The sequence below is a fragment of the Tetrahymena thermophila genome (genome assembly GCF_000189635.1).
Source record: "Tetrahymena thermophila SB210 genomic scaffold scf_8254392, whole genome shotgun sequence".
Lineage (NCBI taxonomy): Eukaryota > Ciliophora > Oligohymenophorea > Hymenostomatida > Tetrahymenidae > Tetrahymena > Tetrahymena thermophila.
Window position 1 is genome coordinate 31,629 of NW_002476175.1, and position 20,173 is coordinate 51,801.

Genomic DNA, 20,173 nt, shown 5'->3' on the forward strand with positions numbered 1-20,173 from the left:
CCATAAATCCTCATAAATTCTCACCAGCATAAATTTTCACCATATTTTCTGAATATTTATAATTTCAAAAATGTTAGGGTTTTTTGGAAGAAAATTTTGGCTTGGGTCGGTGTACCCAGATTCATATTTTTAATATGTAATACAACTGTAATATCAAAAGTTACAATTAAAAATTGTAAATTAATCTAATAATAGTGAGTTGTTATTGATTTACTTAATTCAATCAGAATCTGATTACTTTAATTTATTTCTAAATTTTTTATAATTAATAGTTACTCCTTTTTTTTAACAAATTAAATAAATTAAAGCAAGAAAAATACTTCAAATATTTAGTATTTTTGAATATCCACCAGTCAAAATAAATAAGGAATTTATTTTATATATTATTAAATTCATATTAATTTAACAAAGTTTCATAATATATATATCTTATAAACATAAACTATATAGCTATTCAGCCTAATTAATAATAAAATAACATCATTTATAAAATACATTTATATGCGTGAATTAGATTATCTATTAAAAAAAACAATAAAAATAATTAATTTAATAATTTTGCTCGTTTTTAAAAAAATAAAATTAAGAAAATAATTTAAATCAAATTTACTATTCGATTTTTTTATTTTCTAAACATTTAAATATATATCTATAACAAATTTTTAGTTTTAAATCAATATCAAAAGCAAATATGCTTCTTGACTAATCTCTTAAATTTATTGATCCTCTGTTTTATCTTTGATTATTATTTTTTGTCAATTTGATTAAAGCTATAAATAAAATATTGTTTACAAAAGAATAAATTTAGTAAAAGTATAAAAAAATAAAAAAAATTCATAATAAATCTAAGTTATTTAATTAATTTTACTATAAATCTATGCTTAAAATAAATATATTGGTAGACTTTTTAATAGCAGAAATTAAATTTAAGACATCTGTTCCAAAAATGTTATTCTCTCTATTAAAAAGTATATTTTTAACTAAATTAATCAAAAATAAATTTGATAATATGAAAAAACAATAAACTAAAATTATATTTAATAATATTAATTTTCTGGTTAATAAAAAATAATTTTTACTAAAAGTCTAATTCTAAAACTGAAAGCTTAGTGCAATCTAATAAAATCGGATATATACCCTATACCCCTAAAGTACTGATATTGTTGTATCTTTTTAGGAAATAAATTAATATTTAGTATTTTAAATTAAAATTGCTAACTTAAATTATATCTTAGAATGATAAATTGGTAGCAAAACACTTTAAATCAATATCTGAAAAATTAATATTTTTACCCAAGCCATAAAATTAAACTTTATAATTTATTGCATTTCGATAAAGCTTGTCCTAAATCATAAGCTCCTTAATCTTCTATGTAATTGCACCTTTTTTGATTACAAAACATGAAAAACATGATTTAGTTTTTTAATTTATTTTAATATTTAATGATGAACATTTCAAATAATAAAACAATCTTTTACCCTAACCAGAGACTCACTTCTTTGAGATTCTTACAATTTTATAAATTAGTACTTAAATTTGTTACTCCTTTCTATCCAATATTGTTATCACTTTAGTATTAAAAAATTTTTAAGATTATTTCATAAACCTTCAAAATCAAAGAAATAATATTTAATTGAAAAAAAATAATTAATATTTAGATTTGAGTTTAAAAAAAATGCTTAATTCGCAAAATAATTTAAACAAATAATAATGTAAAAATAATATTTTTATTTAATTTTTACTAGAGTTCAAGTCCTAAAATTGAAAGATTGGAACAGTTTGATATAGATTTACCCAAATATTATATACCCTCTTCACCAATATTATTTTTTCTTTTATAAATAAAATTTTAACAGATTACATTTGAAATAAAAAAATTTAAGTAAAAAAAAAAAAACTAGAAAAAGCTATTTAAAAATGTATACCAAATAAATAAATGTTTCAATTTTATAAACGAAAAATTTTAATTAAAAAATATTATTTGGGATTTGTTAAAAGAATACCTTAAATTTAAATCTAAAGTTGATAAATTATTAAACTTAGTCAAAGCCATGGCTAAGCTCCTAGCTCCTTGCATCCCAATACAATTATCCCTTTTTTAATATTCATTTAAATTAAATTCATATAAAATTAATAAATAATTTAAAATGAAAGAAAGAGATAATATTTTAAATAGAAAAAATAATTTAAAAAATTTAAAAAGGAATTTTATTGTAATACTACTGAAAAATATTTAAATTATTATGATAGCTAAGTAAATTACTTCAAACATAATTTTAAAGAAGAGATGTGATAAAAATTTAGCAAAGCAGATCCTAGAGTTTGTACATCTTAATCATTAATCTAATTTTTTCTTTCAAAAATGAATTAATTGATATTGTTTTAATTTAATATTAAATAGAAATATATATTTATAATTAAAATTTTATTCCAAGTTAAAGTAGTAAATTTCATTAAACAAATTACTGATATATGAAATTTATTTAAAATAACTAAAAATTATTTTACTAAAAGTCAAACAATAATTTTTATAGTTTTTTGCATGTTGCTAGAGCAGATAATTATGAATATGAATTGAAAGGTTCTACTATATGTTATCTATTATTATTTTAAATATTAGTTTGATGGTATTTTAAATAATTTTAATACTAAACATATATTTTAAATTTAGCAAAAATACAATAAAAATAGATTTTTTAGTTTCTTTTTATTTGAAATTAAAATTAAACAATAACTTTACCCCAAAAATAATTGTAAACTTTATAAGCTGACACACATTGCTATACCTTAACATAGTCCTACTCTACCACTTTTTCCAATTTCATTCTTACTTTTAATTTATTAAATATTAAAAGTTAAAAAATTTAATATGCAGAACTGATAATATTTTTTTAAGAGTTAATTATGTAAAATTTAATTAGTTTGAATTTTAACAAAGTTATTCTTTCATATAATGCAGTAAATATTATAAATATATAATCTTTACCTAAGCTTAAGTACTAAATTTTAAAGCTATTCACAGTTGGCTATTGCAGAGCCTAAACTTTAAGCACCAGAATTATTAATTTAGTTTTATCTTTTAATTTTTCATTATAAAAATTCTTATTAAATATGGCTAAAATTTTTAATTTAATACAGAATTAAGAATTTAAAAATTTTAATAACTTGTGTTTAAAAGCTTGAAGTAATCTAAATTTTAAAATATCAAGCAAAATAAGAAAACAATGGTGTAATTTTTTTAAATTATATATTTTTTGCTGTTCCTACTCCTTAGAAATAAAACAATACATCTAAATAAAATTTATTTACTTAAAATTTAGAGTCAAATTTAAAAGGTTTTTTAATTCCAATAAAGTAGAATTTAAATTAGAAAAACACCTTTCTCCTAGTTTATTTTTTCTTTTTTTAAAAAAATCAATTAATATTTATATTTAATTTAAGATTTTTATCTTAATAAAATATCTACATAAAAATACACTTTTCTATACAAAAAAGAAATACTTTAATGGATAAAAAAAGTAAATTAAAAAATTTAACTTTAGGTTAATTTTTAAAGATAATAGATTTTTACAGTTCGACAAACTCATAAATAATAAATTTTAGCCTTAGTCTCCAATTTTATTTCCCCTGAAATTAAATTAACATCAAAAAAATAGTTTATTTTATTAAATATTAAAGAATTTGTTAAATATGCTTTTAATTTTAAAAATAAAAAATATAACTAAATAATTATTAGTTTACTTAAAATTTAGATCTAATTCTTAAAGTTTGATACATTATGTTATCCCAGATCCTATATAAAATCCATCTTATTCCTCTATTTCTTTATCACTATTATAGTATTTTTTTTTCAAAAATGACATTTTGATTAATTTACTTTTATTTAAATTTAGTAAAATTTATTCAAATAATAAAAAGTGAATATTTTTTTACAATTCTTCTAATAATATTAATATAGTAATAATATTGCATGCTAACACAAAATCAATAAATCAAATATTTAACCAAATACAAAATTCATAAATTTAATAATTTTTTATTTATTATATTAATCTAGTTTTTTTTTGTGCATGCAATATTACTACTATATATTATAAATTTAAAATAATTAATTAAATAAAATCATACCTAAGATTTAAAAATAATTTTGTGAGGTCAGTGCATTTTTTTAAAGTAGAACTTAAATTAAAAATATATAAATCTCCTATACATCTATATTTTTAATTAATAAAATTACAATATTTGTATTTTTAAAGATTTAAATATTAAAAAAGCTGTTTTTTTTATATACTACAATCAGTGGTGAAATTATCATATGCTTTATTTTTAGTTAAATAAATATGTAAATATTAATTTTTTTTATTTTGATTTTCCATTTAAAATTTATTTATATTTATTTTCTATCCTTAAGGAGAGATTTAAGTTAGTTTGAGAAAATATTGAAATAGTTAAGAATTTTTTTTAAGTAAATAATAATATTATTAATTTTTTTGATTGTATACTGTTTGTTTACATCTTCTAGCTTTTAGTAGCATTATTTTTATGTCATATTTTTTATTTTTTTTTGCAGCTAATTACTAAATCAAATTATAATATTGTTATAAATTTTAAAAATATTTTATATGTTATTATTTCTATTTATATAAATTTAGAAAAGGGAGTTCTGAAATTCTATTATTCTTTATGATTTTGCTATTAAAAAATATTTATAGAGTAGATACGAAGTTTAAATGCTTAGATTACTCTAAATTTATAATTAATTATTATATCTATATTTTTTTAATTTATCCCTTTACTATAAAATTTTTCAATCAAACATTAATAACTAAATTTTTAAATAAAATTATTAATTTTGGGAAGTTAGTTGAGACCTAAAAAAATTTTTTTTAATTTATTTTTCCATTCACTTTAATAGTGAAATCTCACATGTTCCTCCCCTTAATTGTTTATAATTGTTAATAAAAATATTAAAGAAAGAAAGATTAAAAAATGAATAAATTAAATAAAATTAATTAAAAAAGGAAAAATTTTTAAAACTTAACAAAACTAATAATTTTGATAGCAAATATAACTTAAAAAAATGCACCGACCGGGAATCGAACCCGGGTCAAAGCGATGGCAACGCTCTATTCTACCACTAAACCATCGGTGCTTACGGTGAAATACTTAATTACAATTCATTAGTTAACAAAAATGTTTTAAGAATAAAATAATTATTTGGAAGCATAAAGAAACTTTATAAAATAAGAAAAATATTCTTTTAAATTAAAGTTATAAAAATAAATTTAATAAGAACATAGTTATAAATATTAAAAAAAAAAGTAAAATAAAATAGGAAGAAAAATAAAACAATTTAAATTAAAGAATGAAAGCTGCTTCACAAGAAGTATTTTTAAAACTTTACTAAAAAATATTAAATTCTAAATTTTATATAATTAAATTTAAATAGGATCAAAACGAATCAACTGCATTAGAAATCAATAAAAGGTACAATCAATAAATTATCAAAATCAAATAATTTCATTTTTTATAGTTTTATTAAAATAAGTGCTCAAGATTTAGTTGATATTTATGAAAAAATTAGTTAGCAAAAAGATTTAATTTCTTTAAAATTAGAACTTGTGTAATATTTATTAATTATATATGTTAATTTAGAATATATTTTGCTTTTTAATAAATTCATAGAAATTGCCAATTACAAAACGATAATTTAAATAGATTAACTGAACATATAGTATAAAATGTAAATCTACAAAAGTTACAATTATATTTAGGGTACAAATGAATTTTTCTTCTAATTTTATTTTTAAATTTAACTTTCTAAAACAGATGTAATTAAATCTAAACCTAAGGGATTTATAATATGAGCTAATAAGTTGCTGACCTCATTAATCTAAAATATCTAGTTCTTTCCTTTGGGTAATTAATTTACTGATTCTAAATATTTTATTAAGAATTTTTATTATTTTAGAAATTGTTAAATTGGATCTCTTGGGTTTTTACATATAGCTTATGCTATTTCGAAGTTAACAAATATAAAGATATTAAGGGTATACCTTTGGTAAAATATGTATCTTTGATTAAAGTTATTTTAATAACAATTTATATCATGCTTAGGAAATGTACACTAAAGAATGATTATATGAACTAAATAGCTGAGTAAATTTAATGTTGGAAAAATATTCTATATTTAAGTCTTGATTTAAGGTAAAAATATTTTTGCTTTGATTCTTTCTGAGTCATTTTTTGATGAAGTAACAATAGATTAAACAACGAAGGAGTAATAGCTATTGCATAATCTTTAAGTAAATTAGAAAACTTAAAAAGTCTATTACTAAACATGGAGTATTTATGATTATTTTTTTATAATTTATTAATAAAATTTATATTAATTTAAAAAGATATAACTTTTATGACTCTTTTGGATGTTTTGAAATTGTTAAGTATTTAAAGTTACTAAAAAATTTACTCTACCTGAATTTGAATTTATTGTATTAAAACTATTCATTTATTCATTTCAAATTCTTAATACTAAAAATGTTAACATTTAAAAGGTCTCTTACTATCAATAGTTAGTCTATATAACTTATTCAGTAAAGTTGTAAAAAAATGAAGAAATTGGTTTTCTTTCGATGAAATTCACTCATTATTAGTTAAATTAAAATGTAATAATTATTTATTCAAGCATTTAAATTAAAATAAATCATAATTTTATTTTATTTTGTAATTAAAAATTAGCTAGAATTTTAGGTAATGAAAAAAAAAATTCATGCCATCTTAAAATAATAAATAAATAAATGATAACTAAAAAATTATAATTTTAAAAGTCATCAATTTAATTATTCTTTCCTAAAAACTATTTATTTTTTCACTATTATTTCATTTTTGTGTTAACAAAATAAATGTGTTATTATAAAAAATGCTTAAATTTATAAATTTTAAGAAATAAAGTGTATTGTGTGATAGGCTTAACCTTATCTTAAATTATATTAATTAAATAATATTATTTAAAATATAATCTTGATTTTTAGCACCTATTTACAAATAGAAGTTATAAGTTAGTTTAAACTAAAACTTCTACAATTTTTAAAATATAAAAATTAAATTAAAATCTGTGTTTTAAAAAGTTTTCTTAAAAGTTAATATTAAGCAAATTTTTGTGTAGTAATTATAGTCAGTTCTGAAAAAAATTTTAGTTCATATCTAATTACAAAATATTTATTTAGCTCACAAAATACAAATTTTATACACAAAAATATATATTTTGATTAAAGAATAAAAATATTGATTAATTAATTAATTTTTTTCCCTAAGTTTTTTTTAATTTAAATATTATTTTTGTTCTTTAATCAAAATATATATTTTTGTGTATAAAATTTGTATTTAGTGAGCTAAATATATATTTTGTAATTAGATATGCACTAAAATTTTTTTCAGAACTGACTATACTATCATACTATGATGTCTATTAGTTATTTAAATATTTTTAATATACAAAGAGAATAAGTTTATCTCCTTATTTTTTTAAATAATGCAATATTTAGAAAATAAAATCTAAAGAAAAATTAGGAAAATTTATTAATTATTAATTTTATACAATTAAATAATATTTTAATTTATTTCGTTCGATGAACTTATTCTATATTTATTTAATTTTCTTAAAATATTTCCACCCCTTATTAAACAATATAAAAACTTTTAAGACATTTTATGTTAATTTATCAATTAAAATTAAATTAAAAAGTATCTTATTATTATTCCTTAAATTGCTTCTATATCAAGTGGATGTAAATTAATTTTTTTCTACTTTTTATGCATTGAAATTAAATTAAAATTTTAACATTTTTTAAACATTAAACTTAAATTAAATTTGAATATATTTATTTATTTTGTTCAACTTTTATTTTCAACTTTTAAAAAAGAAAGTATATAATAGAAATTAGAATATTTATTTAATTTAATTTGATTGAAAATTGATCAAAAATTTTAATAAGATGAAATTTTTATCTCTATTGATTCCTATTTTATTTATAATTTTTCTTGTAATACAAAAATAACATATAATTTAACACGAAAATTTCTAAAACGTAATTTACAAATTTATTGATTAAATTAAAATAAAATTCAAAATTATCTCATTCTTCCTTCGTAAATTGCTTCTATTTCTTAAGGATCGCTTAAACTTTGCAACCACGCATTTCCATATTCGCTTAACCCTTTAAAGATACCCTCTTATAAAACATTTGTTAATGTCAAATCATAAATTTTAACTTTTTAATTAAGATACATCATCCTTTCTTGAACTTTATCTAAAATTGCTTGAAAAGAGTTTTGCTATGAAACTTTTTATAGATTGTTAGATAATTTAGTCCATAGATGCTATATAAATTCAAAAATATCTATATCATTTTACTAACTTAATTCACTCTTTAAACATGTAGATCCAGCTATTTCTACTGGGCTGTGATTTAGATTAACTCCTATACCTATAGATACATGCTCATCTTCGACTTTACAAAGTACCCCAGAAATTTTCTTTTCATTCATAAAAATGTCATTAATCCACTTAAGCACAGGTGAAATTTATTTCTTTTCTTGAGGAATGTACAGATCAAGGGTTTCAATTACTGAAATTGCAGAAAGTTATGGTAAACAATAACTTAGCAAAGGATCATACTTCACTAAGAATGTTACATAACAGTTACCTTTTGGAGATATCCATACATTATTATGTTAGCCTTATCCTTTAAATTGTTAATCGGCTAAGAAAGCATAACTGATTTTTTCTGTTACGTAAACCTTCTTCCAAAACTTAGCTATATTCATAGTTGAGTCTATTAAATTAAAATGAAAACATTCAATTTAGTTTTCTTGTTTTTAAAAGCTTTTTTTTGTAAAATTTATTTAAGGATAGAGCTCTTCTTAATGCAGTGTTTGTATAATATACTCATTTGCTTGAAAGTCAATCATTCTTTAATGATGCTTATAAATCCAATCACTTATTAAATTTTTGGAATACAGAGAGTACAATCCTAATGATTATTGGTTAGTATTTGGTCTGCTTTATTGCAATAAATCTCCAAAATTAAAGTTAGGATAAAAGAATTATTAATTAATTTATTAATTATGACAATTATTTATATTTTGTGTCTAAATAAAATATTTTGGTTTTTTTATAACTCCTTCAGATAATTCTGATAAAAACTCACCACAAGTTAAAATAGCATCTGTGCTTTTTAGATGAATTGAAGTTTATTAATTATCATTTTATTGAATGACAACATTTTTATTTTGTTATATTTCATTAGTTTATTATTCATCTAATGTTGAATGAGAAATTAAACTTCCTAATCCAAAATCTGGGCTAATAAATTTTTTGATAGTATTTGCATTTTCAGTCAAATCGAATATGGATTTGAGCTTTTAAACTTCTGATTTTTCAAATGATTGAGTTACTATCTTTAACAATTCTAAATTTTTGTATTTTGGATCTAAATTAGCTTAAGCTTGTCCATTTTCTTTAGTAAATACTAACTTTAATAAAAGAGTAAACAATTATCTACTAAGATCTGCAAAATCTTTTTCACTTTTTGTTATATTTTAATTTGCATCTACTCTTTATAATATTTCAGGAGAATCCTAGTCTTTTATTTTCAGCACTTTTTTTACTAATTCTTCATTTTACAAAGGGTATATGTTGTTTGCGTAGACAAAAATTTCATTTTATTTCTCGATTCCTAGATTAGAATAAGTCATTTCTTTGTAGTGATGTTATTCATTCATACATTCTATTTCTTTATAAAGTTTAGTTTAAATGCTCATTAAATCTGGAATGTCTACAACTAAAATATATCCGTTTAGCTAAAAGAAGCTAACAATTTCTTTTCTTAAGCTATCATGTTAAGGTAGCCCAGCCTACTTAATTTGTTCAAAAGTAAATTGACTCATTTAGTTAAATAAAAAAAGAAAAGATTGCTCTAATAATTACCACTTAATAATATTTATATGATTAATTAGTAATATTAATTTACAAATTTAAAAAATAATAAATTAAAATTAGAATATTCATTTCTTTTTTCTATTTTATTTATTTAATTTTACAAAATTCTAATATTAAATATAAATTCTAAATTTAAATTAATCATTTAAAATAAAAAATGCACCGACCGGGAATCGAACCCGGGTCAAAGCGATGGCAACGCTCTATTCTACCACTAAACCATCGGTGCTTAAGTTGAAATTATTCGCTTTAATTTTGTTTCGTTGATATTTTTTTGTGATTTTTGCTAAAATAAGAATTAATGATTAAAACTGACTCTTTAATTGAGTGTTTTTTGTTATTAATTATGAATCTTTTTTTTCATTTCTTACAATAATTATATTAAAATTTTTTAATACATATAATTAATCATTAATTAGAGTAGTTTTATTTCTTAACTTGAATTTATTTATGCAAGTATGCATGAAAAGTTAATAAAAGAATTAATGATAAATCACAATAATTGTTTCCACTTGCTTTTCAGATTAAATTTCAATATTTTGTTAATAATTGAAAGATATAAAATCACTAAATTTATGATATTTGTTTATTAATTAATGCTGTGACAAAAATTCAAATTCTTTGTCTTTCTTTCTTTTTGTTTATTTATTTAATTATTTGATTTGATTTATATTTATTTAAAGTTTAAAAATAGTGGAGTTTGAGTGGTTTGATTTAAATAGCTGAATTAATAATAACAAGTCATACACAGTATTATTAAATTGAGTACAGAATAATATTTATATGTTTTTTATATATATTAAAATTATTTTTGATCAACAAAATCATTATTGTTGTTCAGGTTGAGCAGGTTGTTATTATTCAACAGCGGTTCTGATTTCCTTATCGTCGGTAATTTATTTGGGGGGGTGGATAATAACGTTATCGGGGATAGGAGTCTTAACACCGAACTTCTTAGCTGGGTTAGGTTCGTAGGGTAACATAATCTTTACCTTAACACCCATAATACCCTATAATAATTATTTAAAAAAACAGTTAGAGACTTTTAGTAAATGAATTAATTAATAATTTAAAATGAAGAAAGGTATTACTTGCTTGAAGAAGACGTGTCTGACGGCAACATCGATGTAGTCGTTCTTGGGTTGACCGGTACAGATCATATAACCTTGCTTGAACTTCATGGTCTTAGCTCTTTGTTATTTTAATTTACCAGAGATAATGATTTCACAACCCTTAGCACCATCTTGGATGACGGACTTGATGATGTAGTTAGCAGCCAATCTGACGGGGACGTCCTTCAATAACTTGTAGTTCATGGCTTCGACTTAAGCAGAGGCGCATAAACCCTTGAACTTGATGGGTTCAGCCCAGATTTGGATTTAGTCATCAGAGTAACCGAATCTCTTTTGGAGGAATTGGGTAAGTTCCTTGTGCTTCTTACCTTCAACACCGATAACTTATTAGGGCTTGGTGGCCTTAATTCTGATTTCGGTCTTGGTGGGAGTTCTTCTGACTTCAATACCAGCATAACCCTATAATTTAGATAATTTATTTAGATAAATACGATTTATAAAAAAACATTTTAATTAGCAAATAAAATTTAACATTTTCATTTCAAATGTTATTTTAAATATCAATTAATATTAGAACAAGTAGAACTCTCTTTTCTTAGCATTATTATTTTAGGTTTATAAAACTATATTTTCATTTCAACCTGGCTCTTTTTAGCAAAATTTATTCAAACTACCTAGGCTAAATGTTTCGATTTACTTGCGGCAAAAGTAAAAGAAATTTATTTATTTTATACTGATTGAAAAATAAAATGAAAATTATTCATTTTTGTATATCAAAATTTATCAAGCTGTTATAGATAAGATCTTTCGCTTAATGAATGATTCATTCATTCAAATGAACGAACAATGTTTTCATTAGCTTAGTTTTATTAACATTTAGTTTGATTATAGTTGTTACTCTTCAAAAATTTTTCCCGATTGAATTAAAACATGTTATTCAGCAAATTTGTAAAGCTTTATGCTGGCTTTAAGCTATCATTTAAACAAATTATTGAATTTTGTGCCAAGGATAAAATTATCTTAAACTCAGATTGTAAATAGAATTGCTACATTCAGTTTTAATCTATCATTTTCAGTTTTGTTTTGCTAAATTATACTAATAATGAGGAAAGAAAGCTCTTCTTAATTCTAATATCTGATTTATTCCTGTAGTATTTTGCTAATTTAGTAATGTAAATAAATTCTTACAGCATCTTGGAGAGACTTGGAGAAGAAAGAGTGTAATTCAGCGTTGAAAACACCATCGGCAACGAACTATTGATTAAAATGATAAGTTTAACAAAATGCAAAAATTGAATTCAAAAGTTGAAGAAGGGCATTAGCGATTCTGAAATTATTTTCTGTACGCTAAGCACTTGTAATTTAAAAAAATGGAATTCAGTTTAATTACTTTCTTCTTCTTGTTGATAGCTCTAGTGGTCTTGTCCATTTTAGTTTATTTATATTTACTTTTTTCTGATTTATTAGATTCCTTTAATTTCTTTTGAAATTTTCTTTATTTGATAAGTCTTTTCTTTTAATCTCCTCACTCCCCAATTTTTAATTTACCCTCTCCGTTCAAAGATACTGCGATTAATTATTTTAACCTTATTCACACCCAATAAATAATTCTTCCATTCATATTATAATTCTTTTAACTATTATAATTTTATAAAGTTATTCTTCCGAAAATGTAGATTTTCTTGGTAAATTTCTATTATAGATAAATTATTTAAGAAATGTTGTTTTAATAAGAAAGAATAAAATATAAATGGAACAATTTATTCTATTTGCTTGCGCATATAAATCTAATTTTCTTAAATTAAATAATTTATTAAAAGTGTCTTATTTAAAAGCAAAAGTATTCAGCCAAATAAGCACTTTCATTTTTTTAATAAAAAAGGCAATAATTAATTAATTTTAATTTTTATATTTTTAATAATAAACAATTTCCCCAAGCAAAAAACAAGCAGACTTAATTTTTTTATTTAATAGATTCTAAGTCATTAACAAAAAAAAAGCTCCGAGACCGGGAATTGAACCCGGGTCTCCTGCGTGACAGGCAGGAATACTAACCACTATACTATCTCGGATTAAGTGGTTATTTTGTATCTAAGTCTTTTAAATCCTACTCCTCTTTATTTATTTTTTTTTCTTCAGTTTTTATAAATTTTAGGATTAAAATTTAAGTGAAGGATTCTTATTACTCCTTAGAATCCATTTTAGTATTTATCCCTTAAAATAAATATATGAGTTATTTGAATTATTAAGCAGCCTATTTTTGTAATATTAATTACACTTCAGTTATTGTCTATATCTTTTTCTGATAAACTACAAATGCATCATACAATTTTTAATTTGAAGTAAACTGGATTTTTATAGGAATAATACAATAAAATCACTTTAAAAATGGTCTTAATTTTTGAAATGTCTACTTTAAGCAGAAACTAATCTCGCGAACTTCTAATAAATCAGTAAAATTTATATTTAAAAGATTTATTTTTGGGAAATCTTTTAATCTAAAAGAATCTAATTAAACAATATTTTTTAGATTTATTTTATATTATTAATACTTGTTTGAAAAAAAAATCCTTGAATTATATAAAATCTTATAAACATTGTTTTTAATTTAAATAGCCTGAAATAAAATATAAGTATAAATACTTGCATTTTTCATTTTATTTTTTTAAAGTTAATGTTGTCATTAAAAAATTTAGAGAAGTTTTTATGTATTTTAAGATAAAATAGATTTTATGTGAAATTATTGCTAGTATACTTAATGTGTATTTTAATCTAAATGTAATTGATCATTATTTTTTCTACGAGATGCTATTAGCTTGTTACTTATAAATATTATCATTTAAATATGGAATTTCTTTTTTATTTTCATTTTTTTGCTTGATATGATCTTCATTTCAAAATGATACCATTTTAAAAACATTTACTTAATAAAAAACTTTTGAGGCTTTGATAGATTGTCTTAAAAGCATCGTAGATAATGTAAGATAGAAAATAAGATTCATGAATCAATCTAATTAAGAGAAAATTATTAATAAAGACTTTTGATATAATTAAAGAATTTAATTTCTAAATTTGATTACAAAACAAAAAATAAATAACTAACTAACTTTAAAATAAATTAAATTGATTTAGTAAATATTTTGGAAGTATTCACAAAAAATTTATTCTTTTGAATACTTAAAACTGTCTAAAGAAATATTAGCTAGATTTTTTTATGTTTAAATAAATCTATCGCTCATATAATAAATTAATTCTAGATTAATTTTAATAATTATAATTACACTGAAGATTAAAATAGATTGGAGATAGGATTAATTTTTATTTGCTCAATAGGGTATTTGTATTAATTATAATTTACATTTTGCAAGCATTTTTAAATATTTTTATGAGAGTAACTTAGCAAAAATGCTATCTAAATAATATATTTTTTAATATTTTAGAAACATTTCAAACATTTGCACTACCCTGAAAATAATAAAATGATTTTTATATGACTTTCAAAATTTGTTAATTAACTTAGCTAAGTTGTATTAAATATAGATAAAATTTAATTTAAATAATTTACTGGATATCCAAAAAAATAATGTTTGAGTCTATGACCGACTGATCTTACAAATTAAATTTGTTCTATTTTTTATACAAGTTAGAAAGTAATTATTTTTTGGAGAATATTTTAAATCAAACAATTTTGTTCATGCTTTCAAATATTTTATTATAATTCCTCAAATTTTAAAAAGGTCAATTTATCTAATCTCTAATAAATTGTCTTGTTTGAAACTCCAAATAGTATGAATATTAATGTAAATTTAACATAATTATTAAAACTTTAATTCTTCTAGGAGATATTTGTTATTGCATTATTCAAATTTAGATAGCAAAGTAATAACTCCTACGAATAATTAATTTTTTTCTTTCTTTATGCAGCTCTATGCATGAATTGGATTGATTCGATTATCAAATATATTAATTTAAATTAAAATTGATTTGATTTACTGATTTTTTAATAAAATTTTATGGTTTACTTTATACGTTTCTTCTATCTTAAAATATAAATTATATGCAAAATATCATTTTTACACTAAATCTAATTTACATTATTTTAATTCTAAACGGGCTAGTTACTATTACCAAATTTACACATTTTTGGCTATTAATTTTATTCAAGCACAAAATTTAGCAAAAACTGTCTAATTTAAGTATTCACAGTATTAGTATAGAGGAAGCTTGAATATTCTTTAAATAGTATGTAAATATTATGCAAACTCATATTCTAGATCAAACTGTAATTTTAGCTAAAAATAGAAATCCTTAGAAGAAATTTAAATAAGTATATTATTATTATTATATAAAATTTTCCTTTTGAATTTATAGTTTATTAGAGCGTAAACAAATAAGCTTTTACAATTAGCTTTTACCCCTTACCATAAAATATATATATAAATAAATAAATAAATTATATAACATTAGAGAGTAAAAGTGTTCTTTGAAAATTATGGATTTAAAATTGTTTTTATATTATAATTTTAGACAGCGGAATTGAAAAATGGGTAAGCAAACAGAATTTATGATTGCTTAGATTGTTAAAATGCAATAAAACCAAAATAATTTTAAAATTAAATAATAGATTGTTTGTTAATTTTTTTATTAATGCTTATTTTATATTAATTAAAGATATATAAATTGTATACAAATAAATTAGTTTAGTTTTTAGTTGAAATTTTTAGCGAATTGTATATTTTTATTATTATAGAGTATTTATTAATTGTTGTTGATATGTTAGTATTTTTACAAGAGTAGTTGAAAATTGCGTATTTATTTGAATAAAAGTTAGGGTAAGATTGGTTGATGGAATAATTTATTATAATCCTATTAGATTGACATTATTAAATTAAGTGAAGTAAAATATGATTTTTCTCCCAGTAATAATTTATTTGTTTTTTTCAATTTAATTGACAAATAAATATTTAATATTTATCAATAAATTAAGTAGGACTATAAATATTTTTTAGCGTATTTGGTTCTATTGATTAAAAGGTTTATAATTGATTTCAGAAGTTCTAACTAAGCGCATGATAATCTGCTAATAGTATCTACATAATTTAAAATATTTAACGTTTATCATTTATTTATTTTAAATGATCACTCAGATGGTAATTCGTCAGGTATTTCTTCTACCTCTTCGATAAGTTACTATTCGAAGTAGTTTTTAAGTTGATTATATATAATAATTATATGAGAGTTTTTAGAGGACTTAGCAAGGAGCTCTTTATTAGCTACTTCATATTGGTAGAATAATTATTTAATCTAATATATATGGCAAAAAGAAGACTCCAGTTAGAAGCGAATCAAATTCTTCTAATTGCTTTTATCTTATGAAATCAAGCAGTATAACTTGTAAGCTTCTTGTATTATTTTCTTATCACAGAAAAGAGAAGCAACAAATCTTTCAAGTAATTCCTCTTAGCCAAGAATACTGTAGAGGATAGACCTTTCTTGCTGAAGCGATATTTGGAGGTTTTTGAGGTTGGCAGAGTTCAAGTTTTTCATACTCATAGTGAATTTGGTTTTGTTTACTTGATTGGGGTTTGGGTTATGATGATAATGTGTTTGTTTATTGGGTGGTTTGATGGTTGGTTAACGAGTGGATCAATCAAAAAATTTGATTGCTAAAAATTTGTTGTTGTATTTTTTTTTTAGATTTTATTTGCTTTTAATTTAGATATTTATTTTTATAAATATCTTTATATTATCAATTCAAAACTTCTCTTTTAATAAAAAAAAGAAAAAATAATTAAAATAGAATCTGATGAAAGTAAGTGAATTTATTTTGTTATTTAGAAAAACTCTCAAGCAACATTTAGATTAATTAATCTGATTAATTTTATTTCAAGCCTATAGAGATTATTTGCATAATTTGTTAATTTGATCTAATATATAAGCCTAACTCAAAAAAACCACATACAGTCTCCAAGCTTTGATAAAGTTGAGCTGCTCATTTTTTAAAATTGAAGACTCTTGCAATGAAATTATAATTTTAAATTAATTCCCGTAGTAAAGTAATTACATGTAAAGGCTTTAAATTTGCAATAGAAATTTCTTATTTTACATTTAAATTAGTTGATTGCCATCAATAATAATAGATATGAATAATTAAAGAAGCTTCTTGTCAAGTTTTCTAAAACAAATTATTTGTCTAGATCAATATTCACCCAAAAAATTAAGCAGGATAGATAGAAAAGAAATTTCTCAAACACATGCATGGTAATCTAAAAAAACAAAATTTCTCTCAAAAATACAAATTTAAAGTTAAAAATAATATTTACCCCTTTTTATGTTGTTTAAATCAAAACTCATTTTCATAGAAATCAATTTCAGACAAAAAATTTTCTACTCTTCATAACTTTTTTTTTTTTTGCTATTACTATAAATTAATTTAAAATGTAACCCAGATTTTTATATTCAAGCAAAGTTGATTTTGTGCTAAATTTTTTTATTGTTTGTTCTATTCCAAGTCATAAAAATTAGCAAAAAATTTTTTTGTCCATTTATTCCTTGCAGAGTAAAATTACTTTATTTAGTTAATTGCCTTCAGTTGTTTCAGTAGCCAGCTTAAATTAAATATATTTCCAGTAAAAATTCTTTTTTTTCTTGAGTTGTAATATAAGAAATAGAAGTTAATCATTTGCGGAGATGTAATTAATTTTTTGCTAACATAAATAATTTCTGAAATAATATGTCATAATTTAAATATTTTATATACTCAAATGAAACTCGATAAATAGGGTTTCATTTGCGAACATTTTGTATACAATACATACTGAATTAATGATTTTGCATAGACATTTTAATTATTAAAGAAAATTTGCAGGCTATCTTTTGAGTATGTTTTGCTAGTTTTCTTTCATGCTTTAATAATATTTCTAAACTACTCGCTTGCTTGCTTGATAATAGAATCTGATAATTATTTCAAATTAACTTTACTATGAAATTAATGTAAATATTTATTTATTCTTCTGTATTGTCATTTGAATTTATAAATGATAGAAGATAGGGTAAGATTTGTTAATGATTTTAAATTTTTTAGAAAAAATTTTGAGAAGTTTTATAATTTTTTCTTAATTTGAAATGAGATTTGACATCACTATTTTGAGAAACTTTAGATTTGTAAACTGTTTCTCAAAATGAAATCAACGCCAAATATTAAAAGCAAACATTTACTAAGATAGATAATTTTTAGTTTACATTTACTTATTTTATAATTTACAAATTTTCTTTTTTGTAATTAAGATTATGTTTTTGTTTCAATTTATTATATTCAGTATTAACGCAACCATAAACTATTTGCAACAATTTTAATGAATGCATTTTTAATTACTTAATGTAAATACTTTTATCAATTAAAAAAATTTAGCTCATTATATTTATGAGGTAGTTATGTTTTAACTTTACAGGAAAAAAATCATTTTTCAAAAAATTTTGTTTCGTATAATAACAACTAAATATTGATTTTAATTTATGAATTTAGTTTAGAAACTGATATTTTGAAGTCTTTTATTATTTGATATGTAAAAAATTTTAAAAACCTTAAAATGTGTTGCTTTCAACCTGAATCTTAATTAAATAAAGATTTATTGTAATCTCCTAAGTTATTTAAATTTAATATCAATAACATAAAATAAAATGTATTATCATATCAAATTCATTATCAAAAGAAACTTTTTTTATACCTGCAAATGCAATTTTCATCTATTGCTCAAATTAACTGGCATAGCTTTAAGTTTATATTTTTTCTTTATGTATAAATTTATACATTCAATTCTCATCAAAGGAATATAAAATGGTTAATTAAAAACTATCTTTTAAAATTATATATATTAAAGACATTTCGGTAACTAAAACCAGGATAAATGGAATAAAATCATTTTTTTATACATTATCCCTGAATTATTTTATGAAATTCTGTAGAATTTGATTGATAGATATACCATATTTATAAAATATTGTAAGTAAAGAAAGGAATATAAACATTATAAATTTACAATAACAAAACTACAAATTTAGGAAATTAAAATGTTGATATTAAAAATTATTATTACCCAGCTTTTTAAAAAGTTGATGAATATACACAAATTTAATAAATTGAAAACAAGTAATTAGATAAAGGAGAGCCAATATTTAAAAATAATTACGATAAAACTTTATTTATTTTTGTAAAGGCAGAGTAATAAAAAAAAGCAATGTTTTTTTTTTATGAAAACTATTTAGTTTTAAATTTTATGTATTAATTTTTTTAAAACATTAATCTTTAACAGTAGAAACCACGATTTTTCAATTTTAGTCTTAAATTTCCCTTTCAAAAGCTGACAAAATTTCATCCATTCATAAGTTTTGTCTAGCTAATTTAACTAATTTTTCAAATCACAACCTAATCTCATCTAATTCACAAATTTATTATTATCTGAAGTTACTTTTGTTTTTGGTGATAATGTTTCTTCACTCTTAATAATTTTTATCACTTTCTTCAAAAAAATTCTTGCTAACATGAATTAATTGAGCTTACAATCTGGAAATATTTTGTTTTTATTTAAAAAATTAATGTTTTTTTTATTTCAAAAAGATATTTACTAGCTAATTTTTAATTATTTATTAAATTTTATTAGAATATTTTAATTAATATTCAAGCATTATTCCTTATTTTATAATTTACAATATGTTATTGTATTAAAAACTATTTTAAATATATACATACAATATTATTAGTAAGTGAAGTAAAGATTAGTTTTTTTAAATGATTCCCTTTTTAAAATTTTAACTATTTGTAAATAAACAATTTTTTACAATATAAGCCATTAAATGATATATGGTATAAGTTTATAGTTAAATAAAAAGATACTTTCAAAAAAGAATAAAAATCAACCTTATGTATTATCAAAATACATTAATCAATATGCATGAGTGAAAAAAAGACCCAAATATATTTCTTTATAAAAAATAAGATATAATAACATAGAAGTATTTGATTTAAGCAATGAATTTATAAATTTAAGAGAGTAAATAAAAACCATAGATAATTAAATTCTTTAATAATCTAAATTAAAG

The 20,173-nt window shown here is 20.6% G+C and overlaps 5 protein-coding genes across 5 annotated transcripts; 1 reads left to right on the top strand and 4 right to left on the bottom strand. All coding sequences in view use genetic code 6, as the record gives it.

Moving 5' to 3' along the window:
• Positions 1–679: 679 nt before the first annotated feature.
• Positions 680–3,864, bottom strand: TTHERM_01151460 (hypothetical protein; the record flags this gene model as incomplete). The annotated part of the gene is made up of 14 exons (XM_001030081.2): positions 680–770; positions 869–958; positions 1,080–1,169; positions 1,294–1,383; positions 1,480–1,569; positions 1,744–1,833; positions 2,005–2,094; positions 2,265–2,354; positions 2,510–2,599; positions 2,742–2,831; positions 2,988–3,077; positions 3,311–3,400; positions 3,539–3,628; positions 3,743–3,864. The coding sequence occupies 14 exons, from the start codon at positions 3,862–3,864 to the stop codon at positions 680–682; spliced, it is 1,293 nt and encodes a 430-aa protein (XP_001030081.2).
• A 1,502-nt stretch (positions 3,865–5,366) lies between these two features.
• Positions 5,367–6,637, top strand: TTHERM_001151463 (transmembrane protein, putative; the record flags this gene model as incomplete). Its single annotated transcript, XM_012800047.1, has 10 exons — positions 5,367–5,387; positions 5,451–5,488; positions 5,535–5,624; positions 5,687–5,776; positions 5,831–5,920; positions 5,973–6,062; positions 6,119–6,208; positions 6,257–6,346; positions 6,403–6,492; positions 6,556–6,637. 10 exons carry the CDS (start codon positions 5,367–5,369, stop codon positions 6,635–6,637), a joined length of 771 nt encoding a protein of 256 aa, XP_012655501.1.
• Positions 6,638–8,125: 1,488 nt separating this feature from the next.
• TTHERM_01151480 (biotin-[acetyl-CoA-carboxylase] ligase) lies at positions 8,126–9,949 on the bottom strand (the record flags this gene model as incomplete). The annotated part of the gene is made up of 1 exon (XM_001030082.1): positions 8,126–9,949. The coding sequence occupies one exon, from the start codon at positions 9,947–9,949 to the stop codon at positions 8,126–8,128; it is 1,824 nt and encodes a 607-aa protein (XP_001030082.1).
• An 876-nt stretch (positions 9,950–10,825) lies between these two features.
• TTHERM_01151500 (40S ribosomal protein S3) lies at positions 10,826–12,503 on the bottom strand (the record flags this gene model as incomplete). The annotated part of the gene is made up of 4 exons (XM_001030083.3): positions 10,826–11,011; positions 11,093–11,533; positions 12,263–12,328; positions 12,465–12,503. The coding sequence occupies 4 exons, from the start codon at positions 12,501–12,503 to the stop codon at positions 10,826–10,828; spliced, it is 732 nt and encodes a 243-aa protein (XP_001030083.3).
• Positions 12,504–16,213: 3,710 nt separating this feature from the next.
• On the bottom strand, positions 16,214–16,627 carry TTHERM_01151520 (hypothetical protein; the record flags this gene model as incomplete). The annotated part of the gene is made up of 1 exon (XM_001030084.3): positions 16,214–16,627. The coding sequence occupies one exon, from the start codon at positions 16,625–16,627 to the stop codon at positions 16,214–16,216; it is 414 nt and encodes a 137-aa protein (XP_001030084.1).
• Between the last annotated feature and the right edge of the window lie 3,546 nt (positions 16,628–20,173).